The 19585-nt window shown below is 38.0% G+C and overlaps 1 protein-coding gene across 4 annotated transcripts in view; it reads left to right on the top strand.

Annotated features, from left to right (window-relative positions):
* MAPKAP1 (MAPK associated protein 1) overlaps positions 1 to 19585 on the top strand; it is a 243342-nt gene that overhangs the window by 15498 nt on the left and 208259 nt on the right. For 2 of the 4 annotated variants that reach the window (XM_047699107.1, XM_047699106.1), the window contains exons 2-4: positions 4283 to 4347; positions 13308 to 13635; positions 16042 to 16131. The exons of the other annotated variants lie outside the window; for them this stretch is intronic. In XM_047699107.1, coding sequence (XP_047555063.1) covers positions 13377 to 13635; positions 16042 to 16131 — 349 coding nt within the window. In that variant the 5' untranslated portion in view covers positions 4283 to 4347; positions 13308 to 13376. The remainder of the gene's footprint in view (positions 1 to 4282; positions 4348 to 13307; positions 13636 to 16041; positions 16132 to 19585) is intronic. 4 annotated transcript variants of the gene reach the window in all.

Here is a 19585-nt window from a genome sequence, read left to right as displayed (position 1 = left end):
CAGACTCCTCATGTAACAGATGCAGAAATGGACTGATATGTAAAACAGGTTTAAAGAGGCTTAAAGAAGTGACTTGTCCAAGGCCATGTAATTAGATCCCTGGTAATTAGGGAATTGGAATTCAGGTTTCCTGAGTGGTGCTTGGAGTAAACTGTGTTGCTTCCATTAATTGATGATGTGGTTAGCCTGAGAGCCAGGTAGGTGCAAACATAACTCTCTTGAATTCTTCTGTTTAAGCAAACTGCAAACATCAAGGAGACAGTAAAAGAAAAATCTTAGGCTGTAGTGGGATACTTACCTACTGAACCAGCACTATGGATAAGGGTCCTTTTTTGGAAGATCATGGCACAACCCTTTGGGAGCAAGAAAGATCCATTTGTTCATCTGTTGATTCCACGCTGAGCTCTTATTGGATGCCAGCCACATTCTACTAGAATCTGGCAGCACAGTGATGAATAAGACTGTGTCCTTAAGGAGCTTAGCATTTAGACAAGAAAACCAACATATAAATAAATAATTATTTAAAAAAAAAAAACCAGTGTGATTAGTTTATTCATTCATTTATTCATTCCTTCAGACTTTAACATAGCAGCCAGAGAGATCTTTTTTAAATGTGATTTAGATCATATCACAGTCCTCTGGTGGTTCTCCACTTTACTTGGAGTAAAAGAAGAGTCCTTAGAATAGCTTGTAAGGCTGTGCATATTTGCTCCACTCTTCCGGACCTCATCCTCTACTACTTGCTTCCTCGATGAGCTCCTTGCTACTTCAACAGCGCTAGGCATGCTACCCTCACTGGGCAATGCACTTCCCTTCAGAAGTTTACATGACTTGTTCTCTTACCTCCTTCAGATGTTAACTCAAACGTCAGGTTCTGGGTAAAACATTTCCTTGACTACCTTATTTACAGTTACAGCCCTGGCTCAGCATGCCCATCTCTCTTCCTTGTGTGGTCTTTTTCCATTGCACTTCTAATCTCCTGTATGTTACTTCTCTGTTTTGTCTGTCTCCCCATTAGAATGTGAACTCCACAAGAACAGGACTTTCTGCTTTGTTTTCTGCTGAACTCTTTGCATCTAGAATAGTGCCTTGCACATGGTAGGCTTCAATCAATATTTGTTCAATGAAAAATTCAACAAACACATAATATCTTCTATTAACAATGTGCTAGATTAATTATTTGGTGGAAGTAGTGACAAAATGCAGTGCAATGGGACTGCAGAGAAGGGAGCAGCTAACCTGGTCTGTGGGATTTGTCAGGGGGTTTCCTGGAAGAACTGACCATTGTGAGCTGGATTTTGAAGAATCGGTAGGAGGTAGCCAGATGAAGAAGGGTGGATAGGCTTGGGATCGAGCTTGATGAGATAGACTTGCCTTTGTTTGGGCTTTGATTTTCCTTAGGGTATGTTAAAATTTCAGTAAACATATTAGGAGTGAAACTTGTTTAGTACCTGAGAAGATTTGAGCATAGATTTTAGTAGCAAAACTGTATAGTTTAGTTTCAGTATCAGTGAAACTGTTCCAAGGGCGTTGGAAATGACCACAAATTTAGTGGCTTCATAGCATCACAGCTGGGTTTCTCTACCTTGGCGTCAGTGATACTGACCTCTGTGGGGGGTAGAGTTCTTTGTCATGGGTGCTGTTCTTTGCATTGTAGGATGTTTAACAGATCCTTGGCACTTATCCACTAGATGCTAACAGTATGACAGCCAGAAATATCTCCAGACATTGCCAAATGTCCCAGGAAGCAAAATTGCCTTCCAGTTGAGAACCACCACGTTAGAATCACTGCATTGTTGGGGTCTAGACATTCCTGCCTTTAACAACTTTACAGATGACAGGGAAGGGGAGTCTTAATTCAGTGACCACATTTCTGATGCTAGAATTGGATCAAGAAGTTTGAAATTGGCAGTTCCTTATACATGGTATTCATACAACTAACTGTATTGAAGGTGGAAGTGGAGTGCTTTTATAGCAGCTGGGACCCTGCAAATTGGAGAAGAGTTCACAGAGGATGCAGTTCTTGAGTTGTACTTTGAAGAATAAGGTTTATAATGGAGAGGGGCACATCTCAAGGGGATTATCATTACCAAATATGTTCATTTGGACTGTGTTCAGAGAGTTCTGGGAGTTGCCTGCTGGGAAGAAGGGACAGATGGTAAAACTGGGTTGTAGAGAGAAAATGTGTATGAAGGCAAAGGGGTCTAGGCTGTTTTCCTGTAGTGTGTATCTTCATTTTTCTTGCTACATAACACATTACTACAAACTTAGTGTTTGCTTAGAACATTACAGATTTCTTATCTCTTAGTGGGTTGGGAGTCATGACTTAATCCGGGTTTTCTGCTGAGGGTCTCAACAGGACGATACTAAGCTGTCAGTTGGCTCCAGCCTCATCTGGAGGTTCGACTAGGGAAAGATCTCTTTCCAAGCTCCTTCAGTTTGTTGGTGGAATTCATTTCCTTGTGGCTCTGTGACTGAGGTCCTCATTTTCTTGCTGTCTGTTGACTGGAGCCACTCTCAGCTCTTACAGGCTATTCCCAGGTTCTTGCCATATATTATTCCATAATTTGGCTGTTTGCTTCTTCAAGGTCAGCGGGAAAATCTCTCTTTTCGGTTGCCCAGGATGGCATCTTCTATAACAGAAAGTAATCAAGGGTATAACTTTCCCTACACCTCCCCCCAACACTTTTGCTGTATACTCTGTTGGCTAGGTTTTATCCACACTAAAGGGGTGGGTATGACGTAATTGCATGGATATCAAGAGACAATTTCTGGAGCCATCTTAGAATTCCGACCACCATATACAACTTTTAGCTCCTTGAAGGCAATGGCCAAGTCTTTTTTCATTTCTCGCTCAGCATTGTATCTCTGGCACCTGGCACATAGTAAGTGCCTTATAAATATTTGTCAAATGAATGACATCAGTGAATATTTGGTAGACAGTTGAGTGCTGTTTATGGTTTTAGCTCCTATACTGGTAATTTCATGTTGGGAAGCAGTCTAGTTTCTCTGGCATTATTCATTTCTTCACTCTAGGTAAAACGATAAACATTTTTACCTGAAATATTAAAGCAAAACCTCAAATTATTTGTTTATTAATGCAAGCATCAATCAAATCTGTTATGTCAATGAAACAGCACCCACTGGAAAAATAATTTAGGGCTACACTGCAGCAAACTAGCAGATTTCTTTCTTTTTTTTTTATTTTTGAAGATTTTACTTATTTATTTGAGAGAGAGGGAGAGAGAGCACAGAGGGAAAGGGAGAAGCAGACTCCCCGCTGAGCAGAGCCTGATGCAGGGCACGATTCAAGGACCCCAAGATCGTGACTTCAGTTAAGGCAGACGCTTACCCGACTGAGCCACCCAGGTACCCCAAACTAGCAGATTGCTTTTAACGGCCAGAAATGTTGGCATATTTGGAGTTTTGAGGGTGGTGGGTGGGTAGATTGTCTGAGGTTTCACATCTATTGCTAGCTATTAAACATTTCAAAACATTTTGAAAATACTGATTGTTTTATGGTGTTATTAGTAGTCATAGTTTTTTTTTTTTTTTAAGATTTCATTTTTAGGGGCACCTGGGTGGCTCAGTGGGTTAAGCCTCTGCCTTCAGCTTGGGTCATGATCTCAGGGTCCTGGGTTTGAACCCTGCATTGGGCTTTCTGCTCAGCGGGGAGCCCGCTTCCCCCTCTCTCTCTCTGCCTGCCTCTCTGCCTACTTGTGATCTCTGTCTGTCAAATAAATAAATAAAATCTTAAAAAAAAAGATTTCATTTTTAAGTAATCTCTACACTCAATGTGGGGCTCGAAATTCAGCCCCAAGATCAAGAGTCACATGCTTTGCTGACTGAGCCAGTCAGGCGTCCCTGCCATTGTTCCTCATACTAGTCATGGGAAACATCTATTGAACAAAATTTAGATCTTGAATTGCCCATTGATTAAAGTGCCATTTTGTCTTCACAAAATCAAGTATTTCTGATATCCAAGTCAATATTTCTCCACTAGACCTTGCTGTTTAGACTGGGTTTATGAGAACCCCAGTACATGCCAAGGAGCGCTAGAAGCCACAAAGTAAGCATGACCCATATTCCTAGACTATCAATTTTAGTGTTATTTTCAGAAGTAAAACTTTTTTCCTGTTAAAACAAATACAGGTTCAGTATATTATAGAATGGAAAATATGAATGAACTGTAAAAGTAAATTTCTTATAGCATCTTACTTTAGGTGGCTCCTCCAACCTTCTTTCAAACCTTGATTTATGGTCACTCTCCTCTGCCCTTTAGGTGTGTTCGTGGACAGAGAGGCACTATACTGTACCAGGCTCCCTTTAACTGGATCTTGGCAGATGGTAAGATTCGGAGACATTTCAGGTGGAGGTTAGTGGTACAAGAAAAACCAAGGGTCAGGGTCCCTTTGTCCAAAGGAGATATTTTATTATAGGAGGGAAAACCTGGTCTCCTGGTAGGTTGGTAGGGGTCTGGCTGGTCTCAGATGGCCTCAGTTACTTATCAGGAGATCTCAGCAGGATAGCTGGAATGATGGACAACTGAGCCTTTCTACAGGTCAGTTATCCCAAGGTCCTTTTTTTTTTTTTTTTAATCTATGCACCCCCCCCCCCCCAACCCCGCAATCTTCTTTCAGTGATTCACATATGTTACAAAGAAAGTGACAGCAGAAGTTTGCAAGGTCTCTTAAGGCTGAGGTTTAGAAGTTACTTTCATTACATTCTGTTGGTCAAAGTCAATCAGAGGGTGAGGCCAGATTCAAGGGGTAGGGAAATAGACTCTTCTGCTTGATAGGAGGACCTGTAAAGACTGGCCTTTAAGAAACCCAGCATGTGGGCACCTGGGTGGCTCAGTCCTTAAGCATCTGCCTTCGGCTCAGGTCATGATCCCAGGGTCCTGGGATCAAGTCCCACATCAGGCTCCCCGCTCTGTAGGAAGCCCGCTTTTCCCTCTCCCACTCCCCCTGCTTGTGTTCCCTCCCTCGGTGTGTGTCACTCTGTCAAATAAATAAATAAAATCTTAAAAAAAAGAAAAGAAAAAAGAAACCCACCATGTGATCATGGACAAGTTACTTAGTTCCTTTAAGCCTTAGTTTTTTAAATTTGTAAATTGGAGATGATATTAATATCTACCCTTAGGGTGGTCGTAAGGACGAAATATGTTGTCACATGAACGTACAGCTGATAATAAGAGCTCAGTAAACATCATCTATTATTCTTCTTGAATGTCTGCCTAATGAAATCCCGGTCATCCCTGGGACCTTCTTCCTTCCTAAAGCCTCTGTAACTTGTCTTTTGGAAAACAGACTTACTGTCTCATTTGATGGTTAGTATGTATTGCCTTATGTTAGGTTTATACATGTATGCAGTGTAGCTCATCTGCTGGAGTTTGTAAGCCTCTGGAAGGTGCAGGCCAATGTTCATCTAATTTTTTGTAGGATTCCCAGTGCCTGACTTGCAATGATGTTTAGTGAATGAATCCCCCTATTATTTAAAAGAAGATACAAGCATTTCTTTTCTATTGTTTTGGGTCTAACAAGTACTTTTCTGAAAGGAAAAATTAATCTCTCCAGCTATAGAGTCTCACTATTCACTGTTTAATGAAATTAGACATATTCACATGGAGATTTTAATTCTCGAAAGGAACAAAAAACTTAATTTTTGCTGGTCTAAAAAATAAATGAAGATTTCATGTAGAGTTATATTAGAGTTAGAAAAGGATTTAAAAACAATAAAGTATGTTTTATTTTATTAGTCAATTTCAATAATTTTCAAATTCCAGGAGGTATGAACTCTGAACTTTACTAGATCAAAAGATGTCCAAATCTTAATAAAGGGGTCTGTTGGTTTTCATACATGAAAGATTTTGTATATAATAAAAAGCCTTTTGTTTTTCTAAGTTGTGGTCATTACTTGTTGTGCAAATGTAACACTTTTAAGGAATCCTGTGTAGGAATCAGGTCTGACTTGAAGTTGATGTTAATAGCATGAAGTCGGGGTACAGTGAGTAAAGGTAAAAAAAAAAAAAATCTCACATCTGCTGTTACATGTTGTTAACTCCCTCAGCAGACGTTAAATCATTTCAAGTACAATAATAGTGTGGGAGGTAAATTAACTAACCATTAACAATCTTATAAATACACAATTAACATGCCAACATTTATATGACACATTGATGGGGCAGCAGTAATTTTTGATTGGGAGTTTGCAGACCTTGGAGAAGCCTCAGGCTGTTGCTTATTCAGACAAGTTTTCACAGATTGCAGGTAAGGGGGCTTGAAATCTGTCTGGCAGAGGGAAGTAGGTGTATAGAGTGTTTGAAAATCTAGGAAGGGGAACTTCCTTTTAATCATTGGCTGGACGTGAGCATTTTAAGTCATGTTTAAGACCCATCTCAGGTCCTTAGGGAGTGAAGAAGTATAGGGAGGGCTCATTTGCTCATGCTTGGGTTATCTCTGTTATGGACTTTGTTTGCAACTGAAGTTGCATAAATCTCTAGGGGTTTTAAAAAAATGCAAGATGCTTACATGCAACTCAGAATTTAAAGTAAACCTTTCCTCTGTGGTTTCAGGTCAACAAGTAGGTGATCTCTGAAGTTTCTTTCTCTTGTAAAATTTTGTGACTTATTTTTAGACAACCATTATGTGCATTGCTTATTTCTTGCTATTGTACAAATCACGGTTGCATGAGTCGAGGGAAGGCTAAGGGTCTAGTCTGCTGCGTAACACATTTCCTGTATTGTGTCTTCCATGAAGACCCATTACAGAAATTTCTCTCGGAACCCAGAACCCAGTGAACTCAACAACAGGATCTTTAAAAATCTCATTTATTACAACTGTTATAATTCTTTGTTACTTTTTGTTTGGGGAGGCCTCAGACTTATTAACTGTTTGGCTTTGGGCAAGTTTTTATTTGCTTCAGTTTTTCCTTCTGTAAAATGGGGATAAAAATATTACCTCCTAGAGTTATTTTGAAAATTACGTGAATTAATCCATCTAAAAAAGAAAGAGCAAGCCTAGCTTTTGTAATAAATAAGGTGAGTTATTGTAATTGCTTTTTGCTTCTGAGATTCTACAGTCTTCCTGTGGCAAATGTACAAGATCTTATAACATTTGTCCAGAGTTCCTTACCCTTTGCCACTTCTCTCATCTACTTTTTTACTATGTTGTATCTTGTGTTTTTCTATAACCCTTTGCAAACAAAGTTTGGAGAATGTATGTGTATGAAGCTATTATTAAAAATATACTTGTATTGAGACTTGATAGCATTAAAACTTACTAAAAATTTACTCCCCTGTGTAGGGCATGTTCCAAGTTAACAGAGGCGAGTTACATGGTTATTAAAGCACACAAATGGTCACGTAAAGTGGTAATAACATCTAGATTGCACCTAGAACAACACTTAGCACATAGTAGGAACTTCATAAATATTTGTTGAATGAATGAATGAAGTATAAAAGGAGACCCATCCAGTACATTTATTTATTTATTTTTTTAAAGATTTTATTTATTTATTTGACAGAGAGATCACAAGCAGGCAGAGAGGCAGGCAGAGAGAGGAGGAAGCAGGCTCCCTGCTGAGCAGAGAGCCTGATGCGGGGCTCGATCCCAGGACCCCGAGATCATGACCCGAGCCGAAGGCAGCGGCTTAACCCACTGAGCCACCCAGGCGCCCCTCCACCCAGTACATTTAAAATGGCTGTGTCACTTTGGGATATCTCATGTCCTCCAACTCTGTGTGGATGTCCCTTTTGCTTTCATTTTTGTAAAACAAATGTCTATGCTTTGAAAGGAACCTGTAGTTAAAAAGTGGGAGAATCTGTGAAAAGTAGGACATCTTGGGGAATAGACCTCCTGGGAGCTGAAATTGTTTATCTAGGTAGCCTAAAGCTATATAAAAAGGACCAGTTATCTCCAAGTCAAGAATTGGTAACATTCAGGGAAGATGTTCAGGGCCCAAATAAACTGTATTTCTAAAAATGTAAAGTAGCATTTCTAAACCATGTTCTGTGAATCTCTCTCTCTCTCTCTTTTTTTTTTAAAGATCTATTATATTTGAGAGACAGAGATAGTGAGAGAGAGCAGGCGCGGGAAGGAAAGGGAGAAGCAGGCTTGCTGCTCAGCAGGGGCTCGACGCAGGGCTGGATCCCAGGATACTGGGATCGTGGCCTGATCCTAAGGCAGACGCTTAGCTGACTGAGCCCCTGTGAATCTCTTATACATTGATAGGTGTTATTGTAGGAAAAAATGTTTAAGGATCAGATAAATTTGGGATTTGGGATGTCTTCACTCTTAGAGATTCACACTATACATTAGTTATTTAAAAGCATTGGGAAGTCTGTAATTAAATAGCAAGAAGAAAACTTATTTAATTTTGTTTAATGTGGCATTTCTTAGACATTTTTTAAAAATTTAAAAAATTTATATATAAATTTTATATATAATATAATATATAGCAAAATTGACCATTTTAGCCATTTTTAAGAGTATAGTTCAATGACATTAAGTATATTCACATTGTAGTGCAACCATCGCCACCATCAGTCTCCAGAACTTTTTCATCTTCCCAAATTTAAACATGCTTTAAAAATACTCCACATTCACCTCTCCCTCCAGCCCCTGGCATCTGCCATTCTGCTTTCTGTCTCTATGAATCTGACTATTCTAGGTGCTTCATATAAGTGGAATCATATACTTTGTCTTTTTTGTGACTTATTTCATTGAGCATAATCTCCTCAGGGTTCATCCATGTTGTGGCATGTGTCAGAATTTTCTTCCTTTTTAAGGCTGAAGAACATCCTGTTGTACGTATATACCACATTTTGTTTATCCATTCTCTACCAGCTATTTTTAATGACTGTGTAGTATTCTGTTACTTGCATGTGTTGTGACATACTCATTACTAATGGATGTTTAGGTTACTTTCAGACTTTCAGTATAATAAATAATCCTGAGATAAATATTTTTGCGTAGTCATCTCCTAAGGGAAAATCCTGCAAGTAGGGTTGCCCAGAAGGTACTCATACTTTGATATGATATGATATGATATGATATGATATGATACTTTTTGATAAAAAGTCTCAATTTTAATTCATTTTTACAGTGCATGAGAGGACTCATTTCTCTGAACCCTGCCAACGTTATGTTTTAAAAATCTTTGATCTTTGCACAACTGATTAGAGAGAATTACTTGTTTTCATCTGTGTTTGGAATATCTTTGTCTTAGAAATCAAATCTACCTTCAAATGATAATTCGCTGCTCTTAAAGTGATTTTGGTTCTGAAATGTAGTGTTGGGGTAAGTTGACGGTGTCCCAACGTGACAGGTCTGGTTTTGTTTTGTTTTGTTTTTAAGGATTTTATTTGTTTGTTAGAAAGGCTCGATCCCAGTACCCTGGGGTCATGACCTGAGCTGAAGGCAGACACTTAACCAACTGAGCCACCCAGATGTCCCCCAAGGTGACAGTTTTGAAAGGCACATTGAAGAGAGTCTCTTGTATCTGTATTAATGGAAAAGCAATCCTTTCTTTATAATCAGACTATATATGACATATTCATAGATGACTTATCTCTACAACAAAATTATATAGTCTTTGGAAGTCAGACAGCAACTGTTACTGAATTTTTGCCTTGGGTAAGATGCTTGTTGCGAGAAGGGATGTGGTGGTGTGTCTCCTGTCCTTTTGGAACTTACAGCCTAAGTCTTCAAATACATGTCATGGTAGGTGGAAGGCACACTTCCCAGGGCAGACTTCTTGGAATTCTCTATGAGAACTGGTATTGGATAATACTTGTTGAGTGAATCCTACAGATTCCTCATTGTATGAAGTCACAGTATACCAATAGAGAAGATATCTGCTCCTGTTGGGGATTTTGGGATCTCTGTTCTACAGGGGTAAAGTTAGGGACTTCGTATGTGCCTTCAGAAGTATTTGCCCATAACTCTTTTCTTCATAAGGGGTGATGGAGCAGATCTATTTTCCTAAAACACACACACACACACACACACACACACACACACACATTCTGATTCTCTTGAGGGTACTCAAGTATACTTTTGTTGCTTTGCCCTTTGCCATTTGACTTGTTAGTGCCAGAACACCCACTAAATGTGTTGCCTCTCGCTCAAGCCCTTGTTTTTTGCAAGGGATAGTTACTCAGTATGAAATTGAAAGCACCTGTCCTTTGCTAGTGACTAGCGCCTTACTCTCCTGGGGGAGACACTGTGATTGCTATGAGGATGTTGGCAGTTTTGACCATCTGTGATGTTCTGATTTTGTTACAAAACAAATATTCTCATTTATAAGTAATTCCATGATTGTATACATCTCTTTGTGGTTTTATAAGTAATTCTTATTTTTACAGGTGAAATTTAAATGCTCCCCTGTGATTCTGTAATGTTTTTCTGATTAATACACTTAAAATGGTAGGCTGACATTAATATTTCTGAGACTTGGAGGGATCTCCTTGTATTAGGAAATACACTAGGACAGTATTAGGTTCTAAACTTAAAAAAAAAAGATTTATTTATTTGTCAGAGAGAGAGCAAGCACAAGCAGGGGGAGCAGCAGGCAGAGGGAGAAGCAGGCTCCCCACTGAGCAAGGAGCCCGATGCAGACTCAGTCCCAGGACCTTGGGATCGTGGCCTGAGCCCAAGGCAGATGTTTAACTAACTGAGCCCCTCAGGCATCCCTAGGTTATAAACTTTTTGATTCAGGGGTGCCTTACCTTGGCATTTCCCATTAGCCTCAGTGTAAAATAATGACTCACTAAATATATTTGAAGGAAAAAATGAAGATTAGTGTAATTCATTTGATTAGAGATGTTCCTCAGTTAAACTTTCTCTTAATCTCAGTATCTTTAAGATTTACCAAGTGATGTCAGTAGACTGTTACTAGACAAAAATTTTTAAAAACCTCTGTTGGTTATAATGATTTATTAGCTAGATTTCCCACTATGTTCCATTTCTAGAAGAAACAAATGACAAGAAAATCTAGTGTTGTAGGTCTTTCTAAAAATAAAACTTTATGGGACTGTTCTGGGGACATAATCATTCCAGCTTTCATGTTCCTTGCATCTTGTAATGATTTTAGAGGAGGAGAAAGGTGACCCAGGTGACATGCAGAGTCCTCTGTCAGAAAGGAAGCTCACATTATTTTACGTGCTGTGCACTTACTAAAGAAGGATGAATATTGATATATTTTAGGATTATTTTAAATAAGAATTGAAAGCTGAAGTTAGCAGTGATTATTTTTACCATCATCTTTGTTATTATTAATTGCAACCAATATTTAATTATGTGTCAGGTGCTCTTTTGAGCACTTTCCCTAAATTATCTTATATATCCTCTCATTCCTGGAATTCCGTTTCATTAATGAAGAAAGAAAACAGGCTCAAAGAGGTTAAGGTTAATTTTTTTTTTAAGATTTTATTTATTTATTTGACAGAGCTTGCAAGTAGACAGAGAGGCAGGCAGAGAGAGAGGGAGGAAGCAGGCTCCCTGCTGAGCAGAGAGCCCGACGTAGGGCTCGATCCCAGGACCCTGGGATCATGACCCGAGCCAAAAGCAGAGGCCTTAACCCACTGAGCCACCCAGGCGCCCCGGTTAAGGTTATTTTGACTGAAATCACATAGCCAGCAAGTGGTAGGGTGAGGATTTGAACCCAGTTTGACCTGTAGGTCCTTATCCTGACCAGTGTCCTCTAATACAGTAGCCCCCCCTCATCTGCAGGGGGTGTACTCTTAAGACTTGCAGTCGATGCCTGAAACCATGGATGGTACCAAACCCCATGTGTACTATTGTTTCTCCTATACATACCTAGCTACGATAAAATTTAATTTTCGAATTAGACACAGTAAGAGATTAACAACAACAATAATAAAACAGAACAATTACAACAATATACTGGAATAAAAGTTATGTGAATGTAGTCTCTCAGAATATCTTATTATACCACGATCAGTGTTCTTGTGATGATGTGAGGTGATAAAATGCCTACATGATTAGACAAAGTGAGGTGAATAACATAGGTATTGTGACATAGCATTAGGCTACTAATCTATTTTCTTAAAGATTTTATTTATTTGACAGAGAGAGAGCACAAGCAGGTGGAGGGTTAGAGGGAGAGGAAGAAGCAAGTTCCCCACTGAGAGGGGAACCCAATTCGGGACTTGATCCCAGGACCCTGGGATCAGGACCTGAGGCAAAAACAGACACTTAATCTACTGAGCCACCCAGGCTCCCCTAGGCTACTATTATTGACCTGATGATACATCAGAAGGAGCATCATCTGCTGTTGGACCTCTGTTGATCACGAGTAACTGAAATTGCAGAAAATGAAACCACAGATGAGGGGAGACTGCCATATTTTCTTTTTTGAATATTCCCATTAAACTGAGGAGGTACCTCAGTTTCCAGAATAAACATCATATTGTTTCCAGAATAAACATCATTTTAGTTTCAGCAGGATTAGGGAAGCAGTTCTTATGTTGAGGTTTCTAAGAAACTAATTTGGTAGCAGAGAAGTTTGCTTAATAAATTTATTTTAAAATGCTAGGACACCCGGGTGGCTCAGTCAGTTACACATCCTACTGTTAATATCGGCTCAGGCCATTGTCTCAGGGTCCTGAGATCGAGCCCTATACCAGGCTCTGCACTGGGCGTGGAGCCTGCTTGAGATTCTCTCTCTCCCTCTGGCCCACCCTGCCCCTCTTAAATGAAATGAAATAAAATAAAAGCATAATACTATCTTAAACCAGAAAAAAGGAAAATGTATTTATTGAACAAAATTACTTTGGTGGTTCATTTTTTATTAATTCCTAGTAACTGAAGTATTGTCTGTGTTCTTTTAGTTACCTCACAGCCATATGACAAAGGGGGGAATGTAAATGAAAGAATTACAGGTTCACACTTTTGCACATAATTTGAGGAAAATACGACTTGTTTCCCCATGACCTTATAAAGTAATGAGGAGACTGAATGGAGTTGAAGGGAGAAAGAAAGGAAAATTTATTGTTTTTTAACAGTAATTATGTGCTTTGAGTGGCCTAAGGAGTCACTATTACTTGCTTTGCAAGAGAGGAAGCCATCCTCTCTGATACCATGGAGATCTCATTGACTAGAGCTGTAGCCCCTAGTGCTTATAAGGATTTCCTTTCAGCCTAGATTTAATCCTCGTAAGCTCCTAGGTACAGGGATAAATGTTGATTTTCAATGTACCATTTTACTAATTTGAATTTGTTTGAAAAATGATTCAGTCATTTTCTTCCTCATTCTTAAATATTGCTGTGTACATCATGTTTCTAGGGAGGTGAGCACGTGAAACAATATGAAGAGGAGAAAATAGCCTTTTAAGGAAATTGGCCCACAGAAAGGATGGCCTTCTTGGACAATCCAACTATCATTCTAGCTCATATTCGACAGTCACATGTGACCAGTGATGACACAGGAATGTGTGAGATGGTTCTCATTGATCATGATGTTGACCTAGAGAAGATTCATCCTCCTTCAATGCCTGGAGACAGTGGGTCAGAAATTCAGGGAAGCAATGGTGAGACTCAGGGCTATGTATATGCCCAGTCAGTCGATATTACCTCAAGTTGGGACTTTGGTATTAGAAGACGCTCAAATACAGGTAAACATTGCCTTTTAGTCATGTCTTCTGAACTTTAAATCAGTCAATAATCTTACAGAACAATGCATAATGTTGGAATAGGTTTAGTGGGGAAAGTTTCTGTGTATTAACAGGAACATGATTAAACAACATCTCCCTCTCTCTGAATGGAGAGTGCCTCTGGAATGATGCTACTAGAAGAAAGTAGAAGACAAACAGATGAAAAAGGTGACTCCGAGAAGCATGTTGGATGTTTTGTTTCTAAAACGTCCTCATGTAGAAAGGGAAGTAGACTTATTTTGAGTATCTTCACAGAGCAACGTTAGTCCCAGTGGGTAGACTACCTGGTGGCAGTTTTCAGGTTGACAAAATAAAGAACCTTTAATTCAGAGAACTGACCAGCCAAGGAGTGCTGCTGCTGGAGCCTTTTCTTGGCCCTGGAGGGATTGGGGGGAGCTGGGCAGGGGATTGGAGGTAAACACCTGAATATTTGTTAGGACTGCTGTTAATAGGAATTCCTACACTGGGTGTGAGACTAGAAAAGATGCCCCTGTTTTTAGTATATTATCTTTATTAAGTTGCTCTCTACCCTTTGATCTTTGTGGCTTGAAAATGCTAAACTTTGGTACGTACATATTCAGTCATTAGCTTTTAAAAGCTTATCATTACCTATTTTCTAGCTTATGTGTTTTGGAAACCTTTCAAGGCGAATGTGATGAACCAAGGCCTTTACTTAGATAAATTATTTAGAATATGTAATGTAGTTCTAATATGACAGGGTGTGCTAGGAGGTGATTTTTATTACATAATCAGAAAATAAAATCTCTGCTAATCAGTAGCAGTAACCTGCTAACTTCCAGGAAAAGTAATGACAGAAGATGTGGTAGAACATTGAAAATATTTGCATGTTTATATTTGTGGTCCAAATGTAAAATGCACATAAAGGAGTACTGCAGGATACAATATACAATGCAAGGCATGTTAAGGTTTTGGTTCAGAATTCAGCATTCTGTGACATCTCCAAAGAATAATTTGCTCTCATGATGATAATAATTAATAGCATTTCCCAGTATCTCAAGGAACTTTTATCAAAATAGGGTTTGAGTGAAGGTTTGAATATAATTTAGAACCATTGATTCTCAGTTCTCTAGTTGAAACTGACTTCCTTGCAAGTTATTGAGATGATATCTTATATGACAGGTTGAATGGATTTCAGTAGGAGAATGCTGCTAAATTGAGAGTTTTATGATTATATTACTTTGGCTGTACCCTTCACATTTATTAATTGCAATTGAATGTATTTTCCTTCACTGGCGTTTGATTTGAATGTGACATTGTCAGAATGCTTTTGCTGGCACAGTTTACATTTACAGCAAGATTAGTTTCAGTGTTTCCCTACCACAATGCTAAGGTGAGAGTATATGATTTTCTACATTGCAAGAGGTTGAAAGAAAAATTTACTTATTTATTTTTTGTTACCATTGTGCCAGGAAAGGAAGTTGAAGATTAGCCAGAGGAAACTAATCTCAAGAAATGGTATCAGTTATGACTTTCTTTTCCATTGTGGTTTCCATATGCAGTAGTTAATACATGCTAAACAGTATTTCTTTAAAAGATCAGTTCACTGATTTTTGGAGGTTGATCAGCCAGTGGTAATATAATCTCACAAATGCATGACTTTAGGTGATGCTTTTGTTATTGTTGTTGGAATTTCTTAAGATCAAACTTAGATGCTAATAATTACAATTGTGGTGTGTCCTAGTGGCCAAAGAATTTACTTTTTAATCCTTTCCGCATATCTTAAAATTTTGTATAAGAAAAATTATTCTTTTTAAGATGTGACTAATGTTACAAAGATACAAATCATTTATTTTACTACCTACAAACTGTTTCAACCCACTGAAGAAAAGCTATGCTAATTTATATAGCTTTGACATTTTATAATTTTCATGATTTTTAGATAAAGGATTTTATATTTAAAACTTTAATAGTCTAGTCTGAGTTCATTTATCTTTAATTTTTGAAACGGGTAGAGTAATTCATAACAGTAATTTTATTCCTGTAATGTAATATTCACTTCAGTTCATTTGTGCATTAAAATTCCTTTAAGACCGTTATTAATGATTTATATAATGAAATGTCATATTAATCACAGAAGTTTTCACATTTTATTATTCTCTTCCATGTTAATACTATCTTTATGATCTCTATTAATGTTTTATATCCTCTAATTTCAATTATAAATCAAGAATATTTTCGTGTTTTTGTTGGTATTTGCTTTTCAGGGGTGCCACCTTTAAAATTTTATGACTTTTTCCCTACATATGCAATATAAAACATCTTTATTCATATAAAGGTAGTTAATTATGTCTTTGTTTATAGTAAACTTTCATTGACAAACTTATAGTTATAATATTTCTTTTCAAGCTCAAAGATTAGAACGACTCCGAAAAGAGAGACAAAACCAGATCAAATGCAAAAATATTCAGTGGAAAGAAAGAAATTCTAAGCAATCAGGTAAATGGCAATAATTTTAATTGTTAATTTGAGATTTATATATTTAGTTTATATTATTAAGTAAGAGCTTTTATTTTTTAATTCATCTTTTTAAATCCTCTGAGCAGATACCTCTTGTGTTTTGAGCTTTGAATGCTTTCACTTGGGTGCCTTGGACCTTTGACACCATGTGTTCTTTAGGTCTTGTGTTTTTGGTCACTCTTCATTCTGGGTCATAGGAATTGGTGTGTGCAAGGCACATTTTGTACAAACTCTCATGCCAGTACCTGGTTCTTAGCGCCAAGGAATACCTGTGGTTTGGGTGGGCCTCTGGGTTATAGATTCCTCCTGGCAGTTCCAGCCTAGACTTTCCCTTGCCTCATTAGTGGCCACAATAATAATCAGCATATGCGCTGATTCTTTTCCTTTAGTTTAACAAGCATTATGGTGCTGGTATTATCAGCATTTGTGGTTTATGTTCATATGGTATACGTATTAAAAAGCTGGCCATATTACATATTTTCAAATCATCAATCTCAACAAGAAGAGAAAATTAAGAACAAAACAAAACAAAATGCTATTGAAGTTTTTCCTAATGTTTATATCATGTGTCCTAGATTTTCTCTTTTTTTCTCCTTTTAAAGAAATGTCTGCACTTTGTCTTCTATGTCTTCCAGCACCTACTACCACGCTGGCACGTAATAGATGTCCAATTAATTTTCGTTGACTGACTCCTTTGCTACATACTACTTATGAAACTAACAATATTAATGACTGTTACATTAACATCAGCACCTACCTAGTGTTGTTCTAAGCACTTTATACACATTACCTCCAATGTAGTGATCTTACAAGGTATAGCTATTGCTATTGTTAACAGATGAGACAGAAACTCAGAGAGCTTTAACTTGCTGAAGTGATAAGCCCAGAAAGTGGTAGTGCAGTAGAGCCATATTGTGTATCTAGCTCTATCTGCAGCTAAAGGCCAGTCTCTTTGTGAGAAAAACTATATAAAGTGGTTATTGCTTTTTCCTGCTGTGGTTGTAAACCACAATGGGTGTGCTCAATGGGTGTGATTTTCTTAATGAAATGACAACTGTATAGAACCAGAAATCTGATTCACTTCTTTCTTACGTCTCATTTCCGCAACTTCCTATAGTTCTCCTTGAATATCTATTTAGTTTTGCTCTTGATACTTTAAAAATCTCTCTAGGCTGGCCTTTTCTGTTGATCCAGTTAATACTTCTCTCTTGTATTTATCACAACTGAAAACCTTTATATTGTTTATCTTGTCCGCTTCCTTCAAATTTTTCATGTATCTAATGCCTTTTCTATTCATCTTTTCTTAATGAATATAGAGCCAGTTTATCTAAACTCATCTCTCTAGTTACCCTTTGTTTTGCCTTCTTCACTTCCTTATCTTAAGACAATTACAAATAAATAGGATGAGTAGAGCACCTCAGATCTAACTGCATTAATCCCCTTTACCACTGTGGCAAGTTCTTCAACTTAAATTTTGATACATCTCCCACTTACTCCTTAAAGTCTAATCCACTTTAACTTCTGTTCAGTGTTTCACAGAATGTGCTAGAGAAATAAATGGCCTCCTTTTTGCTTTCATTTGGAGCCATACTGTTCATTATTTGTGTATACTTCTCTCTCCCTCAGTTTCCATCCCTCTTATTTCCGTCTCTCACAGATTTCAGTAATTGACCCTGTGATCTTACTGCTGGAAAAGCTCCTTCTTAATATACTTGTCCACCCTTTGAGATGTTGACCTTGAACCAGCCCAGTGAACCTCATCAATGCACAGAGGAATGGTTTTGAATTCTTTGTTCAGCTGGGTTCCATCATTACCACAGGTTGGCACTCTTGGTGTCCTGAAATGTGTTAGAAAAGTGGAGTCAGCAGCAGTCCAGTAAACACTGTTTTCATGCCACTCTGTTTTCATGCAAGTCTCAAGCACATACTCTGTTTTGGCAAGAAATGCCACAGCCAGATCCTTTCGATCTTCATTGGGAATTTTGGTTAGATAATCGCTTATTCATTCTCTCATTCTTTTTCTGCTCTTTACATTTCGTTAAAAATTTTTAAATCTGGGATGCCTGGGTGGCTGAGTTGGTTAAGCATCTGCCTTCGGTTTAGATCATGATCCCAGCGTCTTGGGATCGAGTCCCACATCGGGCTCCTTGCTCAGCAGGGAGCCTACTTCTCCCTCTGCCTCTGCCTGCCACTCTGTCTGCCTGTGCTCACTCTCTCTGACAAGTAAATAAATAAAATCTTTAAAAAAAATTTTTTAAAAATCTGTTCTTATTTTTTATTTTATTCCCTACTAGAAAAATCATTATTATGAATGTGATGACCTCCCCTGCAATGTTTTTCTGCATCCCGTCCATCCTTAAGATATAGCAGAAATGCAGTCTTTTCATAGAAAGTTGGAAGGGATCCGAGAAGCTGTCTGGTCCATACCCTGAAGTTCTCTATGAACTTACTGAGATCACATGATAAAGGGAATATCTTAGAGTAAGATCCTTGTAGTATTTCTGTAGCCACAGCTGGATGGGTAAATGTGAAGGTGGTCGTTGGAAGACAGCTTTGTCAGAAACAATGTCAAATCAAGCCCTGGCATATGTATATACTCACATATGTGTGTGTGTGTGTGTGTCTATACACATACACACATAAATATGTATATAAAATCTTAAAATATATATTTAGGTGTATGTATAATATATATGCATATATATTTTAAGATTTTATTTATTTTTTAAGTAATCTCTACATCCAATGTGGGACTTGAACTCATGACCCCAAGATCAAGAGTTGCATGCTCTTCTGACTGAGCCAGCCCAGTGCCCCAAGCCTCAGTATTTTTAATTTTATTGTTTTGAAATTGTGTTGGTATATTCTTTGCAAAATTTATTATTACTCTTATTCATTGAGTCATTTAACAAGTGTTTCTTCCATACCTTCTGTGTGCATAGTAATTCTGTGCTAGGTGCTTGGGGATTACGTGATTCCTGCCCTCAAGAAATCTGGTCTAGTGAGAAGAAAAAGCTATTTACACAAGAAGTTAAATAGTAACTCAAGAACACTGTAGTGTGTATATCAGTTATTTATGATATTCCTGAAGTTTTCTTTGTGTATCCTCTAGTATTGGTTTCTTAAACCAGCAGTTCCTAGAAACAGTGACTGTAAAAATCAGAAATGCATCCAAAAGCGTATGTTATAATGGTTTCCATGTAAATTTCTAGCCCTACCTGTGGAATTCCTAATTCAAAAGATAAAGATCAGGGTCCATAAATCTATATTTTTCAGAAGCTCCCTGGGTGTTTCTTATGAGTAACCAGCGCTGGGGATCACGGGCATATTAAGTATGCCAGCCCGTAAGTTTGCTTCCTCTTTTTATTAAAGATTTTTTTTTTAATTTATTTATTTGACAGAGAGAGATCACAAGTAGACAGAGAGGCAGGCA

Source organism: Lutra lutra, chromosome 13, assembly GCF_902655055.1.
Source record: "Lutra lutra chromosome 13, mLutLut1.2, whole genome shotgun sequence".
Taxonomy (NCBI): domain Eukaryota; kingdom Metazoa; phylum Chordata; class Mammalia; order Carnivora; family Mustelidae; genus Lutra; species Lutra lutra.
This window is presented reverse-complemented; position numbering and strand designations above follow the sequence as displayed.